Here is a 19,831-nt window from a genome sequence, read left to right on the forward strand (position 1 = left end):
CAGAGGAACAGAAGTTGAGCCAGGTGCCTTGACCCCCCAGAAGCATGTTGTACTACTTGGGTGAGTGGAGCAATAGCACAGTCTATCTGTCTGTCTGTCTGTCTGGGAAGATGTATTTTGGGAGGACCCCATGCTTGACTGCTCTCAGGTACCTTTGTTCATTGCTGTCCCTTCCTTCCTAGAAGAGTTTCATGCCACAGAAGAGATTTGTTTTTGCTCTTCATGTTCACCTTCTGTGTCACCCATGAGTGGCTGCCTCTTCTTCAGCTCCCGATGGTACTTGGCCATGAGGGAGGCATAGATGCAACCATAAGCAGCTGCCACCACCATCATGATGCAAACAATGCCGCAAACCACCCCTGCGATGATCACAGTGCCAATAGCCCGGCGCACGCTCACAGGCCTATATCGCTGTTTCTGAGGGCATCCCACACTGGGCTCCACTTCTGTTTCTGGGCCCAATTTAGATTTGGAAGGAGTTGGGCTTCCTTTAGTGCAGGGTGGGCCAGTATTGTCCAGCACTGTAGAGCTGTTCTCATCATCCAGCTGGGAGCAATAGTTAAACATCTCCATGGGCACCATTCGCATATCCTTCCCTTTCAGTTCCTTGGGCAGGGTACATGCCAGCTGGTCGATTTTCCCACCTGTCCCAATAGAGATAATAGGAGTGAACAGCTTCATCCTGATACAGTAACAGCAGAGTTAGATCCTCAGGTGGGATAAATTCCTATGACTCTGTCCACACCTGGTAAGGATTTGCCCTGCAGAACCCAGGCATAACAGCAGTATGGTTATCAAGTGGGGAACTGCTTTATTATAGGAGTGGGGATATAAAATCCAGTCCCTCATGGGTGAATGTGATTCTGTGAATGCATTGCTCAGTAGATAGAGTATTCAGAGAGCTTCTCCCATCCCCAAAAGGCAGCCGTGATCTAGTGCAGGATGTTTCTAGAGTTCAAGGGTGACACTGAAGTCAGGAGATGCTGCAGACCCCCATGTCCTGCCAGATCCACAGTGCATGTCAAAGGTGGAGGGAGGGAGTGCACCTCCATGCACTGGGCAGAATGAGCACACATGATATCCTTTAAAATTATTGTTTTGCCTAACGTGGAGACATTTTGCATGCCCTAGCCCTCCACAGCTGGAACAGCGTCAACCATGGCAGCTGACTGGGTTGCTTCTGCCTAGGTTGGATTTGACAGTAGAGCTCATTGTGGTTATCTGCATAGACATCTTTCAGGCCAAGACATGAAAGCCCTCTGAAACCATCTATTAAGTCATCCTCATACTGTTGAGTGAGTTATGTAAGTGTCAGTAGAACCATTTTAGAAAAGGAGAAATTAAAGCAAAAAGATAGGACCAGGCTGTATCTTCTCAAAATAACAACAGACACAGAGTCCCATCTTCTAACAACTAATCCATCCCCCCTCTGTGAAAATAGTGACAGATGTTGAAACAAATGCTTGAGCGAGTTTGGGCAATTTCTTTGGGAGGGGAAAAAAAGGCAAAATTAACTCCGTGTGCTTTCCATCGACTCTGTGATATTAGAGTCAAGAAAGAAAACAAACAAAACCAAAAAGAAAGCAGCACTTGTATGCTTGTTTGATTCTGCTCACACAAATGCATATTTCAGACTGCAGTGTAGCCATAGGCGTAGATAATCTCTTTCCAGCAAGGCTGTGATCAGCAGGGATGTGACAGCTGACTGTTGCTATCCGCATGATTTGAGACCCTTTTCTACTCATTGGCTCCAGCGAGAGAAGGTCAGGCCTTCAATCGTCATTCCTGTAAAATGGGCCATCTTTCTTTGAGTTCCAGCTCCAGAAAGCATGTCATCCCATCGGCATTCATGCTAAGTGATACGTACCTTTCCAGCCTTACATATTTTGAGGAAAAGCTGGAAACACAAACTTGTCAAAACTGCTTGTTTTGGAATGACGATTTTACAGCCAGTCTGACCTGGGGCCTGGCTTGTTAACTGGAGCTTTAGTTTGGGTTTGCCAATATTAGTTGCAGTATTTTCCTAAGTGTCACTGTTTCCTTGGTTTGTTTGTTGAAAGCAGACCTGATGCTTTACAGCCAAATCTGACTTTTACTTCTCCCAGCTTAAGGAAGAGAATGGGATGGTTCTTTTCAAGTGTGAAAAGCATTTCTTCTCTTCAGGCAGAACAGGTGAGGTGAACTCATAATCCTAAAATTTTCATGTTATTTGAGGAAAATTCTTTCCTCTCAAAAAAAAAGTTATCTTTCAGATTAGGAACAAAACAAGGAAATAGGAGATCTGGGGCTGCAGAGGACTTCCCAGCCTGGCAGTGTTGCTATATGAAGGTGTGGTGCCACTGAAGTGTCTCTTAGCGTTTTAGCACAGTCCTCGTGCTCCTTGGCTATGATCTGGCAGTTCAGCCTCAGCTGAATGCCCTCTATCTGCCCATGTTTCTTCCCTGCCTGCCTTTTTCTGCTCTTCCATGGAAAACCAGCACTTCCATGCTTGACTCCCGCTGCGCAAGCACCTACCTCTGTAGGAGAACCATTCCATCCAGTGCTTGAAGTCTCGAAGGTTGCAGTCACATTCCCAGGGGTTATCCCCAACTTGGAGTTGCTGCAGGCTGGTTAGTGGTTCAAAGGTCACCCTGTCCAGGCTCTGCAGGCGGTTGGACCTGAGAGAGAGGGAGCGGAGAGCAGGCAGGTCATCAAAGATGCCCGAGGGTATCTGGGCCAGGCCGTTGATGGAGAGATCCAGCCGGCGCAGCAGGGCCGTGTGTTGTAGGAGGTCCTTGTCCAAGGCCCGGATGCTGTTGTTCCTCAGCTGGAGCTCTGTGAGGTTCCCCAGGTCACTGAAGATATTTTGAGGGAGCTGGTCCAAGAAGTTGTTGGATAGATCCAGCCTCTGTAGGGCAGAGAGGTTGGAAAACACTGCTCCCGGTAGGATGCTGAGTTTGTTGTTGAGAAAGAGGAAGGTCCTGGTGTTTGTGGGGATGTCGGAGGGGATGGAAGAGAGGCCCAAGCCACTACAGTCCACTTCCAGGTTACCACTGTTACACTTGCAGGAGGAAGGACAAGCAAAGAAGGACTCGGCAGCACATAGCGACAGCCAACAGCCAAGCACTGGTAGGTGAAAAGCAGGGGAGAGAGAACACGTGTATTAGAGCAGTGATTTCACATCCTCACCCATCCCCACCTTGAACACAGCTACGGCTACAATATGACCTTCACAGCGGGACTCTTTGCTGCAATGCCCTGCAGTGTAATGAGATTCCCCACAGCTACTTCCCTTTACTGCTGGCCTGCACCCTGGCAGCATGAGTTTCCTCTTAGTCTTTTTTATGAGCTAGCAAGTGAATACCCTTCCAGTTTCACAAGGAAGTAAGAATGGTGCATCCCAGAGGACTTTGTTGCCAGATACTAGAGCATTGCAACCTGTCAGACAAGAATGGAGGAGAGAGCAGTGGGAGGTGTCACCTCTGTTAAAGGACAGCTCTTTCTAAGCAGTCAAGGTTGAGAGAGGAGGGACTGGTATATATTTAAGAAGCTCTATTTTTTCAGAAATAGACATGTTAATGAAAAGTTTTTAAGAAAAACGAAAACAAATAACCTACGTATCAGTTGTGCTCCTGCAGTTTGAATCCTAATCTTTGTGATAGATCAGACTCAGGCCTAAGTTAGCCTCTACATCAGGGTATCATTTGCTTTCCATATCCACAGTGTGTTGTGGGGGCCTTGTGTCAAGAGACTGTTTTATGAATTAGATTACATTACAAAGGGATGACCAAGAAAGCTGTTAAAAATTAACAAGGATACTCTAAACCACTGGACACCTGGTTCTTGCCATTGCTCTCAAAATAGTTTCTGAATCCCACAGCAATAGCCCCACAAGTTTTCCTCTGACCCAAGTTGCCCATAGCAATGGAGATGAGGAAAAAAATTGCAGGTTAGTAGTTGAAGAAAGGGGTGTTTGGAAAAGGGTTAGCACATCCCCCCTTTCTCCTGCAGTGTCTCAAAGGTAAGGTTGGACAATCCACTAAACAGCATTTGTTAGAGCTGTTGTGGATCATTATTCCAGAACGTGGGTCCAGATCCTATGGGTGGCATCAGGGCACTAGTTACCAACCCTCCCTGGGAGCCAGTATCTTTTAAAACGCTCAGGAAAGGAAGCTTTGTGCCTCCTGTCATTAGAGGAGTGGGAGTTATGTTTAAGCAGACTATGTAAAACATTTGCATCCTTCATCTTAATTCCTTTTGTGGAACTGAGATTAGTTTCTTCAATGTGTGAAGCAAATTCAGCTCCCTCGCTGTTTTTTAAGGTGACAAATTTGAGCATTTGACTAAAAGTGAAGCAGGTTTGTCTGTACGTCATGCCCTGTCCTCTCCATTTCTCACTTTTCTTCAGAGAAGGCAGTCGCTTGGGGTTGGTAGAGTCTTTATAGGGGTGAATGGTAGCTAAAATGTATGCATTTATTGTCTTGCCATTATTTCCTGGACTGGAAACCAAATTCTTCTGTCCTGCTTTTTTCCAAAGAACCAACAAGCAGGTGTTTTGTTTCTTAGCCCCAAAGGAATTGTGGAAAGACTGCCATAGGAGAGGGAGCTAGTGGAGAACCATGCTCTGGAGAAGCTCTGCAGTCAGCCGTGCTCTTCCTCTCTTCCCTCGTGCCAGTTTCCCTAGAGTTTTAGAGTTTAGTCTGACCCATAGGCCTTTTTTTTATACAGACTTGGTTTCTGGCAGTGGTGCTGCCTTCATACTCCAACCCTGTCATCCTGCATAGGGCCTTTTTGTCTTCCAAGCAATCGTTGTGAGAATTGGCAGATTTGTGGACTGGTAGCCTAAGGACAACTACACATTTTGGATCCTAAGCTATATGACTTTATTAAGGATGAAAGAATAAGTGTTCAGAGGGAGCGCCTCAGCTCTTTTTTTATTTTACCCATCTTTCACAATCCTTCAGGAATTTTTTTCTGTCCTACAGTTGACATCTCAGATGTACCTCAGCCGAGGCCGTGCCAATCTGTGTGCTCTTTTAATGATAATTATGGATCCTTACAGTGAAATACAAGAGAGATCCTTACCCTGAGCACCTCTGTGCTTTCTTGTCATGCAAAGGTTGGGATCAACAGCAGATATTGCTATGAAAGCAGATCATAGCCTGTGGACTAATGCAGTGCAGACACTGTCTAGCTGGCTGATATTTAATTCCCTTCAGAATATATCATGCTCTTGTTGTAGGGAGAGAATTAAAAGAATGGGAGCTGGAGTGGAGAAAGGAGAGAGCCATGAGTCACTCAAGTGACCCCGTCTTTTCCTGGATGCTTAACAAAAGTACAGTATTAATAATAGATTGACAGCTGTGATGATAAGATAACATTTAGCTGCTTTGTATACCGAGAAAGGCAAAAGCAGACCATGTGTGATGCAATACAGGTGGCATTCTGTTCAGGGCTTATCTCTCAAAATACCTACCCACCACCGGCCCTGACTGGGTGGCTGTGGGGTTCCACCAGTATGTATGCTGACAGTGGCTGGTAGGAACAAAGTCTCAGGCAGTTGGCTGTGATTATGTTCAGGACCTGGATTTATGCCAAGTTTCTGCAGCCATGTAGGATGTGCCAAAAATGTCTTTTTGTTACACATATATTGCTTTATGCTTTTGGAAATATTTTACTAAAATCATAGAGAGGAGAAAGTCTGATTTCATTTTCATTCCCTGCAAGAGATACATCCACTAGGATATGAGCTCATACCAACAAATTTGTCGCACTGGTTAGGATGCAGCTTTATGGGAAAGAGAGGTAGGGAAGCAATAGACAGAACTTGAAGCTGTCTTCCAGCCCTACAAAAGGATGAGTAGCATGTGTTTTTGTGTTAGGGGAAGATGAAGTTACTTTGTGGGGTGTTGGGTGACTCTAGTAGGTGGGAGAAAGCTGATCCAGGAATATCAGATTAAGTCAAGACTCAGTAGCATTCATTATAAATAATTAATAGAACAGTCTAGTATGTGAGGATGGATTACAAAGATGCCTGTTTTCTGGAGAAGGAAATAATTCCCTCAGCTTCTTACACTGGTACACCCAAATTTGATCAGGAGGGCAGGAGCAAGAGAAACCGCAGACCCGCTCAGCCACCTGGGCGTGCAGTAGTGATGGACACTCTCCAAGTGCTCCCTTTCCTCTGCTGCAGTCCCTAGATGCTTCCCTGAAGTGCAGGTAGATTCCCCAATGTGGGGCTTCCAGATCACCCTAGCAGTCTCTGCTCTGCACTCAGGGGTACTGTAGCAGATGCCCTAGTTCACTGGAAGATGCACAGGCTGAACTTTCACAGTTTAATTTAAAAGAGATCTTCCTTATTTACTCCTTGATTTTCACTACATGTGGCAGTGCCCAGTAGGAGAATTCTGTATTCGCATCCTGCATTCCCTTCTAAAATCCGTCATGACTTCTTCTGCCATGAAGAGCTGGGAACCTTGCTCAGCAGCCTACTTATAAACCCCTACCACAGAGAGGAGTCTGCGGCTTACAGGGTGCTGATCTGAGAAGTGTTCAGGGTGGATCATTGTGTGGTGGTATCTGTCTCACTGTTTCTCACCTGCCAGGCCCACTGGAATTCAGAAGCAATCATCACTCACTGTCCCACTTTAAGCCCATCTTCAGCTTTAGAGTCTCGCTCTCCCTCCCAGCTAGCCTGGCCTCTAAAGGAATCAGGAATTAGTTCAAACATCTCCATTCTTAGCTGTCCCTCTCCCCTATTCTTAACCCTGATGTGACCTATTTTCTTTCCACTCCCTTGACAAACAGGATCATCGTACTTAGTACCTGAGTAGGCATTACTTACGACAAGCCTCTTGCCACCTCATGAGGGACCTGCTCCTCCACCGGTGGCCAGCAGTTGTAGGCAGCATTGTTGTCTTCTCCAGCGTGTCTTCACATCCACCAGCCAGCCTGGCACTCGGCCCCAAAGGGAGGAGGAATAACCTTGTAGCCTGCCTGCCAGGTCCTGCAGGAGGAGAGCAGAGCAGAGTTGGTGGGGTTCAGTTCCCTGGGTACAGGACTTGGGGCTGGGCTCAGGGTTGTCCCTTCCCCTGCTCAGCTAGAATTTTGCCTTTGAGGCATCAGCTCCATTTTGGAGGAGAGATGGAGGATGTTTCAGGAGGTGCAGCATGACGAAGGCTCAACATTAAGAGACAAGCCTATGCTTGAGTAGCCTGCTACAGTAGCTACATTAGCCTCACACTCAAGGTTAACCTGATGGATTGCTGAGGTGACCCTGCCAGGGCAGCAGACTCCAGCTCATTCCCTCTCACCGCCACGCAGGCTGGTACCACCTGTGCATCCTCTCCCTGACACACGGCTCAGCATCACCGAGGTCTGGGCACCAGTGGCTGCCAAGCCGCTTCTCTCCCCACCCCCCGCCCCATATTCCCCGCTAGCGCTTCCTTTCTGTTTTAAGGTAAAATGGATGTGGTGGCTGGAGCGGGGCTGAGCAGAGCACAGCTCCAGCTTGGGGATTTCATACTGCAGCAACTGCAGGAGCTGAAGAGCGAGTGAGCCTCGGAGGAGAAGGGAGGACCTGGGGCGGGGGAGACTGTGTGGGAGTGTTGAAAAGAGAGGAATTACATCTTAATTAGAAGAAGGAAAAATGCTCAGTCTAATTAGAAACCCAAAGACCATAAACTCTCCCCTGACAATAAGTGACTGACAACAGGTTCCTTCTTCCCTCCTGCTTCCCTTTTGGATACAGGCAAGCAGGAAAAGGGGAAACACCACGGACCCTCCTGTCCCCCTGCTTGTGCTCTGACGTGCCACCCACAGTCACAGCAGGAGTTAGATGGACACATTTCAAGCAGGGTACAGAAATAAACCCTCCTCCATCCCCTCTGAGGGGCTCTGACAACATCCACAGCCATTATTTTAGCTGGGCGCTGCACTCCCACCGGGACACTCTCCCCACACACGTGCCAGCTGCTCCCCCTCTCCCAGGCTCCCAGGACTGATTTATTTTATATGGGAATGTAAACCACCAGGAAATATTTAAATTAGTGTCTCGATGAGAAAGATGAGCAGGTTCAGTGCCTGGACTAGTACATTTTGCAAGGCTATTTAGATTATTTACCTAAATGCTAGTGCACCAAATAGCTGAATACCTCTCACAGCACCGAAACTGATCCAGCCTTCACCCACTGCAGCCCCCCAGTCCCTAAACCGAGCTGGAGCCTTTGCCCTGCAGTCCCTGCTGAAGGAGAAGCTGCAACAAATAGCTGTCCCCATTCCGTGCTTGTGCTCGCCCTGGCTGAGAAAGAGACTTTCAGCCTCCCCCAAATCAATGCCACCCCTGAATTCTCCTGTCCCCAGCTGTCGGTATCAACAAAGAGGATGAAAAGCCGCAAGCACTTACCTGGAGGGGCTCTGCCAGCAGCCACTTCCACTCGACTCCCCGGGCACTGCCCAATTACAGTCTCTTCCTTCCCTCTCCCTCCTTGACTTTCACTCCCCGGCAGCCGGCTTTCCGTGTGCTCTATTTAACTCCCTACAGCACAGGAATAAACGGCAGAGTTAAGCCGACAGCCACAGAGCCTTATCTGCCTGCTGGAGAGCGGGAGTCAATCAGCTCCAAATCCCATTGCCGAACGATCGCGCCCTTGCTCTCAGCATCAGGGGCTGCCTGCCATGCTCCGTCTTCCCCACCTTCACTCCATCTAACTTTGTCAGGGTTATAGATAGCTCTGTTCCTTGCGCTCTTGCCTTTTGGCTCTGTTTTGTAACACCCCATCTGTATCAGCTGCCTCGGCTCCAATCAGGGGGGCTAAGCTTTAAAAAAAAAAACAAAAAACCAACAAACAGCTTCTTTGGGTGCCTTGTGACACGGCTTCCCTCTGCGGTCTCCCCTCAGCCCAGGCCCCCGCTCAGGCCATGGGCTGGTGTCCCCCCCAAGTCCTCTTGCTGCGCTCTGCAATTCAGCTACAACATCCCCAGGTGACAGCGTGGGGCTGGAGCAGAACTGGCAGACCCAGAGGCAAGGACGGTGACAGGGTCAGGGTTTCTACCCCTAGCTCCTTCTGCTCTGGCAGGGCAAGTCCAGCTCTTGCCCTGGTTTCTGGTGCCTCACGGGCTCCTCTTCGTCTCAGGCAGCACCAAGGCTTAAGCACAGGGTGCAGGGTGGGAGGAGCAGCCGTGTATAAATAAGCCCTTTCCCTATGTTTAGAATTTATTACAGTGCATGGTGATTAACACCTGTTCAGGCTTTAATGCTGTCTCCTGCGCTGCAACACGCACAAAGATGGAGGCGCCTTGATAAACCCAAGATTATTTTAAAAGCATGTCGCATAAACACAGCACTCCCCACCCCATAGATAGCAGCTCCCCTTTGTGCACTCATACACATGTTTCTAACACTTAAAAGCAGCTGTCTTCATCTACATATGCAGATAAAACAAACAGTATAGCTCACAAATGTGTGCGTGGACTTGGGCTTGCATATGTACCGGGGACTCTTCTGTGACCCATATCTATCAACATCCATGTCTTGCACAAAACTGTCTACTTCTCAAGCATAACATGCTCAGAGGGCAGAGCAGTGCATTTGGAATAGGCAGAGCTTCCTGACAGCTGAAGTGCAAGGGCCAATGAGCTTCTGCATTTGTGCCTTGTATGTTTATGGAGAAATTTTAATTCCAAGGATCCAGTAAAACACAGTTTCTCCCATGCAGGTATTGCCCATAAGCACATTAGACCCTTAGTGATTAATATTCTGCAGCCAAGAGAGACCAAGAAGGCAGAGAGAATTTTTGGGAGTTTCTTTTTTAAAGGTTTTCTCTGACTTGTCTTGAATTCTGACTCAATTAGCTGTTTTACTGTGGACCAAGAGATGTCTTCTGCACTGCAGAGCGCCAGGTCAGCTGTGCTCACTGCCAACGCAGCACGGGGAACCCCGTAGTCCTGGGGCAACTAGCACCTGCCTACACCTCAAGGCTGGCTCTGATGGCTGGCTGCTTTCAGCCTAACAGCCAGGGACTTTTCCAGCAGCGAGGACTCTGCCAGACCTAGGAGTGGCCCCCATGTACCCCCATCCCAAAAGGAGAGGGACCATGCTGTCCATTCTGAACTAGCGTGGCATTGCCTGGGTTGTTGGGATCAAGGCCTGATCAGCATTGCTGGACCTCTGAATGCTCTGAAGTCACCCAAGGTCTCCGTAAACCAAGTGTTAGTGTTTCTTCCAGGCTTACTAGATGGTTCCTTCTCCCTGGAGCAACATGTCAGCCAAATGCCCTGTGATCCATGGGACACGGTGTCCAGAGCTGTCTTCCATGTGCTTGGAGTTGAATCCCCTTCTCCAGAGAAATTTCTGGAGAAATGAACAGAGTAGCCTGTGGGGCTGGTGGTATCCTTTTCTTCTTGCCGTTTGATATAGGACAGTAAAAGACAACTTTTTCAGTTTCAGCTCAAAGCAACAGAATGAAATCATCCATTTCTGGCCCATGGGCTCCAGTGGCCAAAAATACACTGAGCTGAAGTGCCACTTGGACATTTGGCCTGCTGTCAGACTCTAGAGGACTCTCTAATGAGGATTCCCCTAATTAGCTTGAACAGGGAACTTTACTGCTGGGGGAGATGCTGAGAAGATTGTAACGACTCTGCAGCACTTGCCAGGGCATAAGAGCTACAGCAGGCACTATCACAGTCTTGTGCTTCCCTTTTCCCTGCCCAGACACCAGTAACATTTGCAGTATCACTCTAAAGCCTTAGCTTGCTTAAGTCGGGTCCCAAGGAGCACACTGTGAGGGTGGGGAGGGTTTCAGTTTACTGCATCCACATACTGTTTTAGTAACACTTCCCAATTCTGTGACACCTTCTATCCAAAGCTTTCCATCTGCTCTACAAATGGCTCTTACCATGGTTGCAGGTGTTGTTCTTGCTATTTTGTATTTAATGACCCCCAAGAAGAAAGGCTGAGGTCGTAGCCAGTAGTGCCTCTGCTCTAGGTAGGTGGATAAAGCTATCCCATTTTCCAGACAGGGACACTGAGGCTAGAGAGACAGGTGACTGTGTCACTGGAATGAGTCGCAGTCAGAAACAGAGCCCAGCAACCTCTGTCTGTGATTATCTCTCCTAGTCCTTTGCGCTAACCCTTGGATCATGGCTGAGGGATCAGACTCCGTTAACAGCCTGGCTTACGAGCATTGGCAGGGCATGTGGGTGACCTATATTACAAAAGGGTAGGTAACAGAGGCTGCAACAGATGCCAGCAATAAATGATCAGGAAGTACACGCAGACATTCATCCCTCCCCCACACTCTCCTTGACAAGTGATGGCAAAGTCCCTTTCCCCTTTCCAATGCTGAATTGCTTTAGCCTTTATCAGAAAAGCAGCACGGTGAAGGAGGGCAGGGAGGCTGCTCTAAGGAGATTATCTTTTTTTCCTCCCCTTTCCTTGTTGCTTTTAGGATTCCTGTTTTATCGCCAGAACCCTATAATGGAGGGGGACAGTGGTACCCCAGTGTCCAATGACTAAAGCATGTTCTATGTCTGTTCCTTCACCAGCCCTTGGGGGACAAGAGTCAGCACACAGGGGGCAGGGAGACACGTCAGCCCTGTGGTCTGATCACAGCAACTGGAAGTTCGTGAAGTAACCTGGCTGATGAGTCCTAGTGGGGAATCATGCTCCTGACAGTACCATAAGTGGGTTTAGATGGCGTGGAGATGATGTCCATTGTTGGTCTCCCAACAGACCTAGGTCGGTCGTGCAAATTACTGACGACAAGAGGTCAAGTTGTCTCAGCGGCAGCTCCTCATTTGTTGTCTATTTGGACTGCAAAAGCACCCAGAGGTGGCAGCCAAGCTCAGCAACACTGTAGAAACATACAGTGTGTGTCGCTGCCCCAGTGAGCTTCTAAGCTAAATAGCTGGGGGCTTCATTTCCAGCACTTGATGATTTATTAACACACGCGTTCAGGATTCATTAGTGTTGTGCTGTCACAATCAATGGAAAGCACATTTTAAATTCACACTAGAAACCCAGCTGCAGAAGAAATGGTGCCATCTGACTTGCAGTGATCAATCACAGCTAAGCAAAACACCTTGTACAGAAAGCCGAGAAAGCTGTAAAGTAAGTAGAAAGCGTGCAAAACCCACTTGGTATTGTAAGGGACTCTGCCACATTCCTGACTTGGTGTGAATTAAAACCTCACCCTATTCTCTGGGATGTGAAGAGGTCAAAAAGCTTCTGATCTTTGGAATGACAATGTCTAGGCACCTCTGAAATGCCAATGTGATTGGGGTTAAAAAATGTTTCCTCCCCAAATCCCTCCAAAAAAGATCAATTTTATCCTCATTTTATGGAGGGGTAGACTATGATAGAGGTAAAAATGGCTGCTGAGTTCGGCTGGCTGAAATTTCAGCTGCCTAGCTTTTGTTACTTCATCATGAGAATCCACATCAGTTCCACACTCAGGATTTTTGAAGCTGACAAGTGCAGTGCTTGCACTGGATCACTGGGTCTTGCAAATGCTCTCCTGTCCTACAGAGATTATTTGTAGGGCTTATGGAAGTTACACAGGATAAAGGAGTTTTGGCCAGGCTTTCCCAAAGTTTCCTGACAGGCCTGTGGCAAAATCAGGAAAGAAGCCAGTTTTCTTGATTCCTCATCCCATACCTTAATCAGGAAACATTACTTGCATCCCAAGCCTCCCTGACCCAATGCACAATAATGAGACTAGGAGATGTTGGAGGGGTTGGAAATACCAAGAGCATCAGGCCTCATCAAACACTCTGAGAAAGCACAGAACATCCGAAGGGGAGCCAGGGCGGGTAGCACTGATGGGAAAGACCCAGATTGCTATGGAGAAGTGGGATTCCTTGGGAAGCTGTGGAAGCAGGTGGGGAGACCAGGATATCCAACACGGGAGTGACAGGAAAGTCCCAGCACAGCGAGAGTGCGGCATATGGAGGAGGCCCAGAGCAGCAGGAGGAGGAGAGCTGAGGGGGCAGTTGACAGGAAGAAATCCAGCCGTGTGTGTGCCAGCATCTTCTGCGAGTATTATTGAATGCGACAGACCACGTGCATGTTTCCTCCATGCAAAACGGAGGCAGCTGAGAAGGGAAGCGGGTGAGGGAGTGGGAGAGGGGCTCAGAGGAGGGACACGTGAGCTGGCTACCCAGTTTCCTCCTCTTTTTCTTGCCACAGAGTGATGTTTTTGTTCATCTCACACTGTTGGCAAAAATTGGTAACCGAGTGAGATGTGGAGGGGGGTTCTACATGAAGACTGAGATAACATTTTCTGATCCAGCTGGGAACAGTTGGCTGTGGGTGGTGGCTTGTCACCAGCCCTGCCAATTCTAATCCAGATCCCAGTTTTTCTCTTTCTCTCAGCTGTGAAGAGCCTTCTCTACAACTTTAATTTCCTGCAGGGGTTAATCCCATGGCCAGTAGTAGCTCAGACTCTTAATCCCTGCACTCAGCCCCTTGACAGAAGGATTGCAGCCGCTTCCGACCCAGCAGTTCTGAGGGAGGCACCCTTCTGCTCTCGGCTCCTCCTTTGCACCCCACAAGCATCCTCCAGCTCACTGGCATTTAAAATGCTGCTCCCCTCTTCCTGCCAAGCCTACCCCGGGGGTGTGGGTGAGTGACACACCAAAAGGAGAGGCTCCAGGCAGAGAAGGTGGCTTGGTGGAAGAATCTTGGTTCTCACCCCTCTCCCCACACCACGCACAGGTATTTTCCTCACTTCTTAGTTGGTGCTCCAGATCCCCAAACAATCTCTTGTTTTTATTCGGGTGATGCTCAAGAAGGAGCATATATATGGGCCCACATTTGTGAAGGATTCTCTGAGGGCTCGGCACGTTTGAGATGACCCAGTGCCTTCCCTGGGTCTCTTATTAGGAGAAAAGTATGCAGCAGATCCATAACAGGGAAGGTGCCAGCCTGTCTGAGATGAGAGATAGATTTACATGCACAGAGTAGTAGATGGAGGTGTGTCAATTTCACAGCAAGACAGGAAAATACAAAGGTTTTTATCAATATAAACTCTTGGTTCACAGTTTCTGTCCCTGGAGCGCTAGGCCAGAGGTCTATCAACCAGTATGACCAGACTGCCAAATCAGGGGGCTTCCAGATCAATACCAAGAAACCTCTGTTATGGGGGCTAAGGCACTTCAGCCGCAAGCCTTTCTCCTTGTGCTTCCTCATTCCTAAATTCAGGTGAGCTTCTGCGAGCCTGGGTGATCCCGTGCACACAAAATGTCCCACACCTGCTTGTTTGCCATCATTCATGTCTGCTTTGTCCCAAGAACTGGCTTTACGCCGGGACGCCAAGCTCGCTAGCCTACCTAGTGCTTGACACTGGATACTTTTGCTTCTGGTGGAGAAGCCAAAGTGACGGATAAGTGCTCCCACCTAAGCTACTGAGTGAGAGAGTCCCTTCTCCTCTTCCTCACCCAGCACCTTGGCTGTGCTTCCTTGGCTGCCAGAATCAGACCACCAGCTGCAAGGGTAGTGGCTCACCACTTCGGCAGTTGGAGCAGGAGGAGGTAGAAAACGTGATGGGATGAGGGAAGAACTTCACTATCGTCTTACTTCACAAGCCTGTGCCCCAGGTGTGTTTGAAGGGGCAGGGATCATCCATGCATGCACAGCAGTGGGGCAGAGCACAAGACGCCAGCAGTAAAAATCCTCTCTGCTCTTATCATAAGGGGATCAGTGACCCAGCACGCACACAGCTCCTGGCAAACCTCCCAAGGAAAGGCTGACTCTCATTGTTCGCACATGATGCATTTAAACTGAACTCTGAAGGAGACCTTTCGCTGATTTCTTTTTCTGCTTTAGGGAGTTGTATAGATCTGTTTCACTTGGTTGCCATTGTGGCACAAGGTCAGCAGTGCAGCCTATTAGAAAGAACCTGGAGCTCTTCTTCCCCTTCCCCATCACCCCCCATCACCTTTCCAGAGCATCTAAGAGGGGCATCCCTGCAAAGTCCACACAAACTGCATGGGTTCCAGGCTGCTGCCTGTGGCTCCAGGGGTGCCTGAGTGTCTCTGGGACACACTTACACTCTTTACAAGCTGGGAACATTGCCCATAGCTCAACGAGATATGGTGACAGCTCTCACAACCCAGAGCTCCAGCCAGGATCCTTGCATCAGGTTAGCACACTCATCACAGCCCCATGCTGCAGAGCCTGCTGAGGCTGGGGAAGGTCCTCAAATTTGATGTGACTTTACTTTTCTGGAGGGTTTGCAGCCACAGAAGAGATATGGGCATGGCAACGTTCACATTCCATCAAAATCACTAAATGCAAGTAGAGTGGAGAGCAGGGCTCACCTTCAGCTCCTCTACCTCTACACAAGGCACCTCACAGCAAAATCACAGCAGCAGCACGTTCCGCTCTGGGGAGTACCAGCAGCAGAGAGCCTCACCAAGAGTGGAAAGAGAGCCCAAATGATAAGCCAAGATGCCTCTAACAGCTCCTCTCCAGACTCGGGATGTGGTCCTACTTCTTTATTCCTTGTGTGAGGGCATGGTCCATGGGGAAGGAAGCTTCCAAGCTTCCCGGCCTCCTTGGAGTAAGGAGGAGCATGGCAGCATGGCCCATCTTCAAAGTAACAGCCTTTGCTTGCAATCAGTCATGAAGTTCAGACTTGTATGGCCCTGCCGTAAATTTAGGTCTCAGTCATTCCTGTGATGGGTGTGAGGCATTGCAGTGCATAAATAATGGAAAGTCTCTTGTTTTCCCATTCATAAAGAAAGAATCAAGAAAGTGTCATTTTCATTTTTTTAAAAAAATTGCCATATGATAAAATATGCCATTTGGCTTGCAAAGCCAAGTACTTAAATGTGAGTTAATACCTGCACAACCTTAATTCAGCCATTTGCATGTATGTGTTACCACACAGCCTTTGCTTATCCAAGCAAGTACAATTTCTTTTTTTCACAGGACCTTGTCCCATCCTCAGTGCAAAGGGCACATGATACTCAAGCTAACAATGAGGATATTGTAATAAATAAGGCTATTTTTATATGGTCAGCATTAAATATTAAACCGCAGTTTTGGCAGGTGGCCACAGCTTGTACATTCCTAATTTTGCGGGTGCCCAACATGAGACCCTAGGGGCCATTTTGCAGAACTGCTGAACACTCACAGCTGTTTTCCAAAATGCTGGCAGCTTAGCCAGCAAACTGGTATGGTGTCGAGGACTCAATGGCACTGAGAGCCAAGAGGCCCCAAGCTCTGGTCCTGCACCTGCTGCTCCTTCCCCATGTGGCTAAAGGGGAAGTCTCTTTTCCCTTCAAAAGCAAGGAAAATAACCACTCTCTCTTGCCTCATCAGGAGCATAAATTCTCTATCATCAGCTACGAGGCAACTGTAGCAGCGAACACCTTCAGAACACCACAAGACAATGAATAATGATGTATTGCCTGCAGGGCTTGGATGGCAGGCAGTAAACAAATAAAACAGGAACACACTTTGCAGTACCAAAAAAAAAATAACAGCCCCCTGCTTCACCTCCTCAGCACGGTGTAGCCAGCGCCCTGAATGAGGCAACTTATGGAAATACAGTGTGTGATCCTACCAGTCAGGACTGCAACCTGGTGCAGATGGCATGCTGCCCCAAATCCCGACATTTCCTAACTTTCAACTGCTCGTTTTTGCAATGTGAATAAAACTGCGTTTCACATAATCTCCCCCCTCGCAGGTGCAGCAACTTTTCCTTCCATCTCTCCAGCCTGGAATTTAACTGGTTTGTAGACCCCAAAAAATTATTCTTGCTATTAGGATGCCCTCAGCCACACAAAGCATTTTTGTGAACCAGCATTTTGGTAAAGCCGTGGCAGGAATAAGGTATGTGTTAAAAGGTATTTCCATGCAGTAGGGACAGAAACAACCCAGGACTCCAACTCCAGCTCCTTCCCACTGAGATCTGGAATGTGGGTCATGGTGTAGCACTCTGGAGCATTACTCAGCTGGGGGGAGCATCCCAGTATGGTCATTTGATGAGCCACCCAGGGCTGGGACAGATGTCAAGCGGTGTAAGCAGCTGCTTGTAACCAAACATGGCAAGTGAAGGAAACTGCTTGGTCTCTCTTTTGAATCAGCAACAGGCAAGTGCTGAAGAGTCACCGAAGAACTGCCCAGAAATTCCCTCCCACAGGCTTGAGCCTGTCCCCATCCTCTTCCAGTCTCTCCAGCTCCCTGGATGCTCCTGTCCAGGTATCCTCATGGCCCTGTGCTGCTGCTGCTGGCCCTCCCTGCTGCACCTAGACACAGGTCTGCCTGCCTTCATCAGGCTTCTGTGATGCTGAAGAGCCTAGAAAAGTCTTTCTGCATCAGGCTTAGAAAATCCAGAGGAAGGGCAGGGAACTGGAGTAGCTCATGAAGATGTCTGAGCTGGGAGTGCACCTTGCTAGCGTGTGGCATTCACTTTGCTGGAGGCAAGGGTAAAGCTATGATCTGGTATAAAAATTACATAAGAGGGTTTCCCCCCTTTCTCTTTGCAAACAGCCCCTTTGCTTAGGATTTACCATAACTCCTCCAAGTGGGCAAGATACACTAGCAGAGACTGCGCTGATGTCTGACAGGGAGACAACTCCCGCAAGCCTTTCACTCATGTGGAATAATTCCCTTGCAAATGTTGTTTGCCCACAGCAGTTAGAGAAAGATCTGCTTCCCGCCCCCGCCCCCCCCCCCAAACCAGACCCAAGCGACAAAGCTAAGAAGAAAAATGGTCTGCAATTCTGGAAAAGGCACTCCTTCCTCCTTACTGCTGGAAATGTCCCCTGCTTTGTGACAAGTCCCTGTGTGCCTTTAAGGGTCCCCCTGTCTTTTAAAGGTTTATTTCTTTAAATCCTGCAATAGCAGCTGTTCCAGTCCTTCCCCAAGTGAGATCTGCCTTTCTCCCTCCATCCTTGGGTGTCAGATCAGGCACCGGCAGCAGAGCAGTCTGTACCCTGCTCACTACTGTTACCATCGGGGATGCACTGGACGTGGCACATTCAGGCTACCTGATGGTCCACATGGCGGGCCCAGGGCCCATCTCGGTCATGACCTGGTTGGAGCAACAGCTTCAAACATCCTCTCCCCCGAAACTGTGAGAGCTCTGATTTTACATGTCTCTCTTAATTAGCATGAGATGCAGTGGCAGTAATAAACTGGGCAGGCAGCAGGAGGAGGGGGCAGAATGCCCTGAGTGGGATGTATGTGTGCACGTGTCTGTGCATGTGTGTATATGCACACGTGTATATGTGGACACACACATACACACATGCTAATGCTCACATATATACCCCTATCCACAGGCTCACATCTCATCAGCTCATTCAGGATCTTATTCTCCCCTTCCCTCCCAGGCAGGGCTGGAAAAGGCTGTGAAGTTTCTCTGTGCTGTGTTTCACCCCCACCCTCAGTGCTGTGCATTCCACCCAAAAGTTCAGAAATCGCTGGCTCAGCCTGCAGGGATGCTGCAAGCCGGTTGGGACTTATTTTTGGCTTCGCTTGCGATATGGCCTCCTTTACTTCATGTCCTGTGGTCAGTCATGTCTGTGAGCTTTGTGCGTGAAATTGTACATGCACGCACACACACTTACGCATATACACACCCGTCATCCTAAAGCCCATTTACTGAATGCTGGACCTGTCCAGTTCTGGTCCTCATTTCTCCAGTTCAGATTGTTCTTACTGAGACAGCTGAGACCAAAACGATACCCAGCAAAGCCCCCATGGGTCAGGTGAGTGGCAACTCACATGCTGGCCCCTTTCACAGCCCTGAGGAGGGGACAAAAGCCAGGGTTCTCTGTGAGCTGCCCAATACCTGGTGACCACAGTACCAAGCGCCGAGCCTCAAAGCTGCACCTAAGCTGCCCGTGCTGCCACGAAAGACGCTGGTGGCATTCACAGCTGGAAGAAGTTGCTCCCAGCTGCCGGCACTGAAACTGGACTGGAACCAGTACCAGCAGCCTCTGCGGCAGGGTTGTCGTTCTGCTTTATTGGGAAGATCGCTGCCTGTCAGCCTCACACAACCGGGACTTTGCACTGTGCCGTCTGGCAGACGGGGCTGACCCCGACTGCCACTCCCCTCCCCAGGGAGGACGGTTCCTGGGGGGTAGCCCCACTGATCTCTCATAGCCAGGGAGTGGGGGCGGGGGGGGGGTGAAATACAAAAGAGAGACATCTTTACTTACCTCTCTTGGGCTGGGATGGACCCTCCTGTGAGAACGGCAGCTCTTCCAGCGAACCCGGTACAATCCCAAAGCAAATCCAGCAGAAAGTCCTTCCGTTGCCGGCTGGGCTCTCGGTGGACCCTAGTTGGCAGGAGCCCCTCCTAGCCAGCTGCTCGCCCCACGCAGAGGGTAGAGGAGCCGCCCGGTGAGATGACAGCGTGGGAAAGGGACTGTAATCCTCCGTAAATAATAAATAGGGGGAGAGGGAAAGAGAGAGAGAGGCGGGAGAGGGAGCGACTGCGCGCAGCGAAGTGACAGCTGGGGGTACATCTGCGATGGCAGCAGCACACGCACAGGAGCGCGCACAGACAGTGCAGAGGAGTCACCCCGCCAGGCAGGCAGGATCTGCTCCGAAACACCCAGAGGAAGAAGCCCGGGAGGTTTTCCTTTGCCTCAACCCATCCTGGAGAAAGGGCTGTTGCTGTCAGTCCCTCTCTCTCCCTCCTCCCCACCTTGCTGCCATCCCTCTCCGGGTGCTGGGAGCTGAGGGGCTCGAGGAGGGATGAGGAGATGCCGGGGCGGGGGGAGCTCCCCGCAGCCCCTCGGGAGGCAGATTGGTCAGGCACAGGTTATGAGAGGAGGCACTGAGCCGAACGCCTCCTCCCCTCGTTCCATCCCTCCCCTGCCTGCTATGGCT

At 49.3% G+C, this 19,831-nt stretch overlaps 2 protein-coding genes across 2 annotated transcripts in view; one reads left to right on the forward strand and one right to left on the reverse strand.

Annotated features, from left to right (window-relative positions):
• Positions 1–19,831, forward strand: part of CACNA2D4 (calcium voltage-gated channel auxiliary subunit alpha2delta 4) — a 132,402-nt gene that overhangs the window by 80,417 nt on the left and 32,154 nt on the right. The window lies entirely within an intron of this gene.
• Positions 190–6,890, reverse strand: LRTM2 (leucine rich repeats and transmembrane domains 2). The gene is made up of 3 exons (XM_054214282.1): positions 6,824–6,890; positions 2,515–3,105; positions 190–644 (listed from the first exon to the last, which is right to left on the reverse strand). The coding sequence occupies exons 1-3, from the start codon at positions 6,888–6,890 to the stop codon at positions 190–192; spliced, it is 1,113 nt and encodes a 370-aa protein (XP_054070257.1).

Source organism: Rissa tridactyla, chromosome 1 (genome assembly GCF_028500815.1).
Source record: "Rissa tridactyla isolate bRisTri1 chromosome 1, bRisTri1.patW.cur.20221130, whole genome shotgun sequence".
Classification (NCBI taxonomy): Eukaryota; Metazoa; Chordata; class Aves; order Charadriiformes; family Laridae; genus Rissa; species Rissa tridactyla.